General features: G+C 35.3%; 1 protein-coding gene across 1 annotated transcript; it reads left to right on the top strand.

The window, feature by feature from the left end:
- Positions 1 to 82: 82 nt before the first annotated feature.
- On the top strand, positions 83 to 10,816 carry LOC128200345 (39S ribosomal protein L54, mitochondrial). The gene is made up of 3 exons (XM_052893497.1): positions 83 to 297; positions 745 to 890; positions 9,644 to 10,816. The coding sequence occupies exons 1-3, from the start codon at positions 177 to 179 to the stop codon at positions 9,800 to 9,802; spliced, it is 426 nt and encodes a 141-aa protein (XP_052749457.1). The 5' UTR covers positions 83 to 176; the 3' UTR covers positions 9,803 to 10,816.
- The last annotated feature ends 544 nt before the right edge of the window (positions 10,817 to 11,360 follow it).

Genomic DNA, 11,360 nt, shown 5'->3' with positions numbered 1-11,360 from the left:
CATGCCTTATCTTTGTCCATTTATAACCAATGCAAAAATAAGCTGTCAACTGTCAGCTATCATTCTGAGCTTGTTTAGTCTATCCTGTCATTCATAATCTTCAATCTTTGATCAAATAAAGATCAAAATAAGTTAATCACAAATTTCAATTTATTAAGTATTGTTAATATATAATAATGTATCCTACAACAGTAATGCGTAGTTTCCTTCAATTAAGTCACACTATATATCCAAAATCAAATCTACACACATCGGGAATCTGTTTTGCCGCTGTAAAGAAAACTTCAGCCGCCGGAGGTTAATTTTGTATATAGTTATAGGTTATAATACTTATTTATTATAACAATATAATTAAATGTATCTTATAATGTATATTGTCTGTAAAATGACTAAATTATTATATTTTCAATTGATATAAAAAGGTTTTCAATTTACTTGTATTTTTTTATGTTTATTTACCTCATAACTTTATCTTATATATTGGTCCCATAAGAGTTTCATCAAAATTGGTTCAGTAGTTTAATTTTGAAATCAAAATAACTGGTTTTTCTATAATTGATGTCAGTTATTTGAGGAGTCATAAATTAACAGAACAATAAATTATGTATATATATATATATATATATATATATATATATATATATATATATATATATATATATATATATATATATATATATATATATATATATAGAGTTACAACAATTAATTGTGCTTTAAATAAGTATAAATATTTTTTTATAGGTGTTATGGGTCTTGGAAAAGGAAAGAAAAAAGCTGGTAAACTTACAACAATGGAGAAGAAGGTGTTGCCAGTTGAGACTGACCCGGAAAAACTAGTTAACTATGTGTGCGGCTCCAATATCTATACCACAGGAGAAGATATTAAGGTATTATCAACCTCATCTTTCTTTATGGCTTGAATGTGAATGTGAATGTGAAAGGGACTCCATTTTCCGCACTTAGCCTCTCATTTGGGCCATTGTGCGTATGAGTCGTGGCTAGTGCAGCCAACCTAGCTCCGTCCAGAAGCGCAGAAGCTTCCTGGGTTCTTCACAGGCCTCACGGAGCGACCTCACCGTTCCGAGGATTTCTAAACGTTGATGGGCCACAGCCTCACATTCCAGGATTACGTGAGCAGCTGTTTCTTCGGCGTTGAAACAGCCTCGACATAGGCTGTCTGTGGCTCCTATTGTGTATAGATGTTTGTTTAATGGACAATGACCCGTTATTGTCCCTATCATTGTTTTGAGGTTTTTTCTGTCTAGATGTAATAAACGTTTTGATAGTCGTTGATTCAACATAGGTACGGCCAATTTTGATTGTCTGCAATCAGTAGCCTGTATCCATCTTTGGTTTTGTATGTCAGAGGATCTTTGACGAATCCACATTCGAAGTTGTGAGAATGGAAGAGGAAGGAGTGGATACGGGCCTACCACCCTTGTTCCTAAGCCTTTCCTAGCTAGTTCGTCTGCGGCATCGTTACCATAAGATCCACTGTGCCCTCTTATCCATTGGAGGATAATACGGTTATTGGAAGATATCCTATCCAGTGAATGGTGGCATTCAATGATTAGTTTGTTGTTTGTCTTGTTGTTTCGTAATGTTTTTAGTACTGCTGCGCTGTCGGATAAGAATCTAATGCTATAACCATTTATTCCTAGATTATGTATAACTGCAGCAGCCTCGGTTATTGCAACACATTCGCATTGGAAAATTGAGCTGTGGTCGCCAAGCGGTATGTGCATGTTTATATTAAGGTCTAAGGAAAAGACTCCAGCTCCTGAACCGTTCTCAGTTTTGGAGCCATCGGTGTATATGCGTAATTCATGTACACCGGATTGGTCCTTTTCCTCTTCTTTTATTTGTACTTGGTATTTTTTGTTAAATATATAATGATTATGAGTCCTGTCACACGAAGCCGCAATCAAAGGTTGATATTCGATTGCCTGGTTCAGAATAGCAGTGTGGGGACTGTAGTGATTTTTACCCCATAGATCCAGATGCATTAGTCGGATAGCAGCTAAGGCCGCTTCCTGCTGTATGTGCAGGTCTAGGGATGTTATGTTGAGGGCCAACTCTATCGCTGTTGTAGGAGCTGTTTTCATGCAGCCGCTGACAGAGGAGCAAACCAGTCTCTGAAAGCTTTTTAGTTTGGCGGCAGTGGACGATAGTTTTGTTCTCGGCCACCAAACTAGTGCACCATAGACCAACATTGGCCTGATTACAGCCCTGTACAGCCATAGAGTTATTTTTGGCGAAAGGCCCCATTTATTTCCTAGCATCTTTTTGCACTGGTAGAATGCAATTGTGCTTTTGTTAAGTTTGTAGTCAAGATGTTTATTCCAAAGCAATTTACTGTCTAGTATTATGCCAAGATACTTGACTTCTTCCTTAAGTTTCAGTTCTGTATTGAAGAGTTTTGGTAGTCTGTAAGGACATGTAACTCTTCTATTTGTGAACATGATTAATTCTGTTTTTGTAGGATTAACAGAGAGTTCATGATGTACGCACCATCTCTCAATTATGTCAAAAGCTACTCTCGTGCGATCACACAGAGTACTTTCGAAGCTTCCTGTTAAAAGTACAGCTATGTCATCCGCATAACCTACCGTGTAGAGGCTGTTATCGTTGAGCTCTATTATGAGTTCATTTACGACTATATTCCACAATAGTGGTGACAGTACGCCGCCTTGTGGACAGCCCCTACCGACGATTCCTCGTGTGGTAGTATTTACAGTAAATTGTATAGCTCGTTGTTTAAGCATGTTATGTATCCATTGTCTAAGTGTTATTTCTACTCCATGTGTAGCTAGTGCCCGACTTATACTGGCAAAGTTTGTCTTGTCGAATGCCCCTTCGATGTCTATAAATGCACCTAAGGTTGGCTGCTTCGATTGCAATGCGTTGCCTATTCGAGATACTACGTTATGAAGTGCCGATTCTGTTGACTTGCCTTCACTGTAAGCATGTTGGTTAGGGTGTAAAGGTTTACACAAGGAGACTTGACATCTAATCTCTTTGTCACATAGTCTCTCCAAAGTTTTCAAAAAGAACGAGGTGAGACTGATCGGTCGAAAGGATTTTGCCACAGTGTAATCTCCTCTACCTGGTTTAGGAATAAATATAATTTTTACCTCACGCCATTTCAAAGGTATGTAGCGGTGAGCTATACACGCTCGGAACAGCTGTACTAAATAGTCAGCTATGATGCTCCCGCTCCATTTCAGAAGGGCTGGAAATATTCCATCCAGGCCTGCCGCTTTAAATGGTAGAAAGGTACTGATTGCCCATAGTAGTTTCTCTTTATTTATAACTCTGTTTGCCACTTCCCAGTCCGAGCTGCTGGTTTCCCTTTCCTTGTATGGTTCCCATGACCACTCCGCAGTAGTCTGGAAACCTGGAAAATGTGTGGTTAGTAGCAATTCGGTTGTTTCTGTGTCGTTCTTTGTATAGTTATTATCAGGTTTCTTAAGGCAACCTATTGTATGATCTTTCTCATTAGAGAGACATGATTTTACTTTAATCACCTGGTTATTGTTTTCTATGTTTGTACAGAAACGCCTCCAGCATTCTTGCTTTCTCCGGCGTATGAGTTTCTTATATTGTTTTTTGGATGTTGTGTATTTATTCCAGTCTTCTTGTGACCGTTTGTTCATGGCTATGTTAAACAGTTTCCTTAACTTACGACGATGTCTTTCCAATTTCGGACACCACCAGTGTTGTCTCCCTCCGTACTGTGGTGTGGTTAGGGCACAGGACTGTTCATAGCTTGAGGTTAAAATGGATGTCATGTAGTTTGCACTGTTATCCAGATCTGTTACCGCTAAATCATCTGATAGTGGCAGTTGATTGTCGAATTTTTCCCTGACCAGTTTAAGAAATTTATGTTGGTTAGTCCTTCGAGGTATACGTCTAGGCTGTGGTTTGGGTAACTCCATATTGATGAAGAATCGAATCCATCTATGGTCTGAGCATGATATTTCATTGGATACATGCCAGTCGCAAACAGATTCCGAAATACCAACAGTCGTTAGAGTTAGATCTATAATAGTTTGTGATCGAACGTTTATAAAGGTAGGTTCAGAACCTTTGTTAATTAGAGTAAGGTTATTACTAAAAATAAAATGCAGCATTTCCTCACCTCTGTTGTTGGACTTGCCGTTACCCCAAAGGGTATGATGCGCGTTGGAGTCGGCAGCGATGACCAGATCCAGCTTCTCCCTCTCACAAAACTCGACCAGTAGGTTGAGCTCCGGAGTTGGTATGTCCTCGTCGCTCGGCAGGTATGCGGAGGCAAGGACGATATCCGGGAGATGCTGATCTGTTCTAGTTACTCTGACTGCTGTCAGGTCCCTTTCTTTATGGCTTATAAGAAATAGGAATTAATGTGATCATTTAGATAAACTATGATAATGTAATGTAAATTAGAGTCTATTTTTTGCGCTTAGCCTCTGATTTGAGTCATTGTGCCTATGAGTCATGACTAGTACAGCCAGCCTAGAAGCACAGAAGCTTCCTGGGATCTTCATAGGCCTCATGGAGCGACCTCACTGTTCCGAGGACTTCTAAATGTTGAGGGGCCACAGCTTCACATTCCAGGATAAGATGAGCAGCTGTTTCTTCAATGTCAAAACAGCGTCGAGATAGAGAGCTCTCTGTGGCTCCTATTGTGTATAAATGTTTGTTTAATGGACAATGACCCTTATAAACTATGATAATTATCATATATGGGTCATTGCCAAATTTTGCGCAGGTAACTGCCACTAAAAATGTTCAACTTTTAAAAAACCAAAAATTCTTAAACATGACTTTTCTTTTTGTTCATGCTTACTAAAACAACTAAATTTTTAACTATTACAGCCGGCCGCGATGTTTAACTGATGATTTTTTATTTATCCCGTATTTTGTAGGTGAGGGTCTAAAAATAAAACAACTCTGTTATAATAACGTTTTAATTTATATTATGAAACTAAATAATTTAGTACCAAATTTTTTGGCATCAATGTTAATTAAAGTCTTTTATCTTATAATCACATTTAGAATCACATTTGTTTTTTAAGTTTAACAATTATTAATTTTAATTCTAAACAACTCTGTTACTTTTTGAATTTTGACACATATTAAATTCTACCGAAATACTCTAAATATTTATTTATTAACTGATAACTATAAAATATGACTGTATAAATATCTAACATATTATGTATTATTATATTACCATATTATAATCATTAGCTTTTCATAAACATCTTTGGTATGTCTTTCAATCTTTGGGACAGAAAAGTAACAGAGTTGGACGGCAGTAACATAGTTGTTCTTTTTTTGTATCTTACTTGACTAAATTTCACTTGGTTGAGCTTGAGAGTTGAAAACATAAACATAAACTTCAATATTAGTGACAATAAACGTCATGACTGGTCTATAATAAACAATATAAGAACAAAAATCTTATATTCTTGAAAAAGTAAGTTGAAAGTGAAAATTATTTTTCAAATATCTCTAAAGCAGTATCAAATTGGAAATATATTCTTTTACCTTTACGGACTTTTTTAGGTTCTGGAACAATAGCAAGTATATTATCAAAAGATACATAAGATAAATCAGATTTAACTAATTTAAATTTTGTAGCCGTATGATCGATTGACTTGAAAAACATAATTTTGACCTCACCATCGTCTTCTATTTCAGATAAGGCCTTACCTAAATATACATAGTCCTGTTTTAAACTGGAAATTTTTACCAAGACACAAATACCTTCTTTTATTTTTTTAACATGAATATTTTCCTTCTCAATCAAAGCATCGTCATTTTGCTTTGATGTGCTAGGTTCTTCTGACAAATAAGTGCTGGAAGATTTTTCTTTTATTGATATCAGAGGGGCATCATCATCGGAATCTGAGCTGTAAACAATGCTGTAAAACCCTTTTGCTCGCTTTTGACAAAGGTTGCTTATATTGGACAGAGAATTCTTGTTGCAAGTAGTAGGAGTTGATTTTTCTACTGCAGTTTTTATTGGAACGTAGTGCTTGGGATTCATGCAAGAGCAAAAGCCGCGCTGACAAAAACAACTCAAATATCTATACTTTAGAACTCCAGCTTCCTCAGTAAAAACTTGATGGACTTTCATGGTACCTAATAATGGCACGATACACTCTGGGATCTGCGATGAACTCAGTTCAATTTCCTCATTAGTTATTAGAAATAGTCTTACTTTACTTACATCTTTCAAAGCACGATAGAAATTTGTAGCATCAGATATGTCAGTTCCACGTGCAACAAGTTGATCAGCAGTACGCTTTAAAAAACCGCCAATCCCATCTGCGGCACCCTTGCCATGTCCTGCTTCAAAAAAATTCCAAGTAACTTTAGTAAACTTGTACTTAGAGAATAACTTTGTGCATATCAAATAAAAGTTTTGTTTCTGTCGATATTGAGTGGCTGGGCCGTCTGAAAATACATGCAGGATATTTACTTCCGGAAATTTGTCATGAATTGAAGCAAAGATTGGATGGAGGTGAGCCCAAATTGCGGCAGGGTTGTGTGAAAGGTTTTCAGACACGGTACAAAACGATGATACCTCTAGCTTGTTATCTGAACCACGACTATAGATCACTCCAGTATGCATGGATACTTGATTTCGGGACCCGCCAAAATGATAAGATTGTATTTCTTCAGAACATTTACAGTTATAATTTTCACTGAAATCAATATGCAGCGCAATTTCATTTATAGCCAAGTCATCTATGCATTTTCTATAATTTCTGTACTGTGTCTTAATGTAATATACATGCCTTTTAAACTCCTTTAGTGTAATTTTAAACTTATCTATCAAAGCTTTTCCAGTACTCTTTATCTCTTCTTTGATACTTTTTGTAACTTTGATTTTCTTTCCTGACTTCTCTATCACTTCAGTTTTAGTTAACCATTGAGGATATTTTACTATTATTTCTTCTTTTGATGTATCATAAATAATTTCTGTTAATTGACATACAGAACAGATTCCGGTCATACATACTAGTGAATCTGGATCACATACTTGGTTTACAATAATCTTGTTAATGTCTGAGGTTCCAATAACTTTGTTTTTACACAAAGCAATTGCCAAGTATTGAATATTAATATGAATTCGACACAAACATGTTTCTCTTGCAGCAACAGTCGAAAACAAAACATAAAATGGTCTATATCGGGTAAAAGTTCTGTAACTACATGTCATAGTAGGGTTTTCGCGTTTAAAAGAAAGGTAAAGATTTTTCATATTATCTAGTAGGTAGCGCTTTTGCATTTTATTTTTCTTTAAAGAAATGGTTTCTTTTTTTCCAGCAGTCGCTCTTGATACGTCATCACGTTCAAAAAATTCCTTAATTTTTTCACTGAAAAGCTTTTTCTTACGCAGACGCTGTTTTTTTCCGTATGTAGCCTTGGTTCACACCAAGACATTCTTGGATGATTTGCACTTTTTGCCTAGAACATTTAACAGCCTCATCTTCAAATATTTTTTGAATTGCCCATTTCTCTTTCCGACTTTTTATATTCTCATATCGTTTTTTAATAGCATTTGATAAAATCTCATATTTCTGTTGATGCTCTTGATTATCATCTTCAATTTCAGATTTCTTATGTTTTGCCCTATTGTACCTTTTTCTATATTTTTCGCACCTCTTTTTCATTACTTCTAACTGTTGCTTTAATTTTATGTTATCTCTAAATAACTTCGATCTGTTCCTTTTTACGCGCTTTCTGCCACGAGAAGCTGCTGATATAGTAGAGCTAATAGTTTTTTCACAAGAAGTAGACAGCTGAGGTGTCGATAAACAATGATCAGCATTTGGAGTAATTTGGTCCTGCCCTGGAGGGGCCGGTCTATTAAAACAAGGAGGTGATGACTCTGGGATTTGCATGACAATACGAAGAGCTCTAGCCTTATCTCTCCGTTTAGAATTTGCAGATCGCCATTTTTTTTTTATTGCTCGATGTTCACGTGTTGTTAAGTCTTGTACTAAGCGTTTATTAGCATGGTATCTCTCTCGATCTTTTCTTTTAGATTCTGCTTCCTTTTCAGGATTATTTTTACGCCGTTCTCGGTACTGTCGCTGCTTTTCAGCAGGCGTAAGTGGCATCTTGAAATCACAGGTAACACGCAGTATCTTGTAACAATATATTTAAGTTTATTAAAATACATACGTTTTACCAAGTTTATAAATAATTTAAAAACACCCGATTATTAAACATATATAGTTTGAAATATAAAATATAAGTATAAAGTTAAAGAATATAGGCATATTCAACTCTGTTACTTTCTTAACAACTCTGTAACCACGCGCTGGTAACAAAGTTGCGTAGTAACAGAGTAGTAAATATAACATGCCACAAGACATAAGTCAAATAGTAAAGCGTAAAGTACACTTTTTTTTTCATATTTATAATATTTACCATATTAACAACATACTAAACGTAAAATAATAAAAAATAAGTTGGTTTACTTACGTAAATAGGTAGGTAACAAAGTAGACGCACATTAAAAACACGTAGCCTATTCAACGCCTGGCGATCCACTGACACCCCCTGTACACCTTCCTCCGATTTAACGGTGAACCACGATTACTCCAGACATACTGATGAATGTAGTACAAAGTGTGAGCAACGCCATCTCTATTTTATGTTGCGATTTAATCAGTAACATAGTAGTCCACACAGTTTCACACAATATGCGGGACATAGTTTCAAAAAAAAGTTATTAATTACATTTTGATAATTACCGGTTTTAAGACATACTTTATTAATATTAACAATACTCTGTTTATGGTAATAATTTATTTAGTGTAGGTTGATATAGTAGAAAAATAAATTATTTGATTTTTATTACAACGGAATACTACTTGGGACACAAAGGGAAAACCATTCTGTTACCAGAATGACCATAATGTTACTTAAAAAAAATACTAAATACTTTATAATTTGTATTTATTTTTAATCAATATTTGTAAATACGATATATTTTGTATTTAATGTAAAATTTGTTAGAGATTACGTGATTATTACTAGTAAAAATAATAATACAGTCGAGGGACAAGTTTACCTGCGCAAAATTTGACAATGACCCATATATTAAAATATTGACAATGTTGTTGTAGTTTTCAATAGTATTTGTTTGTTTAATTTTGTTTAATTTAGTATTGTCTAATTTTGTGTTCCGTTTACTTGTATTTTATTTTGTGCAAATTCTAGTGGCTACCAAATTACATTAAATAAATAAATAAATAAAATGTGTACTTTTATAGTTTGTTAATTAATAAAAGTGTACTAATGTAGGTCGACTCAATATTAACATGACATAAACTGATTCAAGCTACACATGACATTTTACTTTGTAATATCATGTATTTAGAAAGTATTAAAAATTTACATGGGTTGTCTGTGGTTTCAACCAGTTTAGACTGGTCATGGTCATGAAGCGGGGCGGTCATGAAGCAGAAATATTTTCTCCTATTCACTCTCTCATTCACAGTGTCACATTATACAAATTGTGATCCTGTACTGAGGTTTGATGAAGTATTGATAATTACAGTAGATATAAATAATAACTACAATATATTGTAATCTATTTTCCTTACTACAGTACTCCTCTCTTCTATTCCAGTTAAAAGATGACAGCGAGTACCCTGAATGGTTGTGGACGCTACGCCTAAAGCCTGTACCTATAGAAGAGTTGGACCCCAGTACAAAGGAGTACTGGCTGAGGGTCCGAGCTGCTGGCATGAAGAGAAACAACAAGTTGAGATCGTTAAGAAAATTCTAGAAGTGATACAGTTGTATGATGAACTAGTTGTATTTGTAGAAATCTTAGTAAGAAAGTTAGTAAATTTGTAAGTAGGGGTTGATTCTGAAACGCCATAATCTAAAACTAAAATTTATGCGAATATCCTCATATGTCTAATATTTCTATATAGGAATAAGACATTTTAATCGTCAGTAAGAACTAATTTTGTCTGGTCTAATTGGATATTAATCCAAAAAAAGTCACGATAGTCCAACTGACCTGATTTTACTATCTATATCCTATCTGGTCGATCTCCATGCGGTTCCCCTTGGAAACTATCGTGACTAATTTATCATTGAATTCGTCATGATGGGCTAACTGACCTACCTTTTCATCTCACTGGTACTCCGCCAGTGTATACCGATAGCGCAGATGGGGTTACCATGCCATTTTCACTCATTTAAAAAGAACTGACCTGGTTTCATCTATACCTATCAATTATTAGTGCCTCATAAATACCCATGCAGAGCACAATTTCATTGTTATCCATATCCATATGTTATAAGATATATTAAGATAGGTATTCAGGGTCGGCAACGCGCGCGTAATGCCTTTGGTGTTGCGGGCGTTCATGGGCTACGGTAACCGCTTGGCATCAGGTGGGCCGTATGCTTGTTTGCCACCTCAGTGGTATAAAAAAATATTAAGATAATAATTTAAAAGACATATTTAGAGGATGACCTTAGAATCAATTCCATTGTACAATAATTATGAAATAGGATAAACTAATAGATTCTTACTATCGAATGTCACATCGCAGAAGTAACTACAGTGTCGCCACCTATCAGTTGTGGCCGTCGTTAAAAAGATATAATTTTAGCTCAGTATACATACATACATACATATCTGTCACGCCTGTCTCCCATTAGGGTAGGCAGAAACAATGGAACGCCAAATGCTTCGATTCAAACAAACCTCTTTAGCTCAGTATAATTGTTATAATTATATTATAATTGTTGTTAGATGATAATATAATGTTTCTATTGCATATAATCGTTTTATTTCCTCTATTAAGTTAGTACAGAAAATAATCGAATAAGATTTGTCGATCTACAAAAAAGGTATTTCCTTTGTTGTTCAAATATAATGCTTGGCTGCATGGAATTTGGTACTGAAACCATATTCTGGATCAGGCGTTCCCAAACTTATTTGTTAAACACACTTTGAGAATAAATTATATTTTAGCGCCCCCATTTTTTCACCTACTTAAAAACCACTATTACTTCAAGATCAACAGATCGAACCCAAAGCCTTTACACAACGGCCCCATTTTTTTCTGGGTCTCTTACCACCTGCAGCGTCCACAAGGTGGCGTTATCGCCCACTTTGGGAAAGGCTGTTCTAGATCATAGGTACGTTGGCTCTGGAACTTTCCATGCAGACCTGGAAGATTGATTTTCTTTCTAAAGAGTCCGGAAAATATTAGTAAACTCTGCGTAAATTCACAAAGAATAATCACTATGTCACGAGATATAGTTTGCTATATCCACTCTAATATATGAAAAATCGAAAATTGAATTTTTTTTATAACCGACCT

The sequence above is a fragment of the Galleria mellonella genome, unplaced genomic scaffold (assembly GCF_026898425.1).
Source record: "Galleria mellonella isolate WM207_F2 unplaced genomic scaffold, CSIRO_AGI_GalMel_v1 utg176, whole genome shotgun sequence".
Classification (NCBI taxonomy): Eukaryota; Metazoa; Arthropoda; class Insecta; order Lepidoptera; family Pyralidae; genus Galleria; species Galleria mellonella.
Note: the sequence above shows the minus strand (reverse complement) of the source record. Positions and strands in the feature narration are given on the sequence as shown.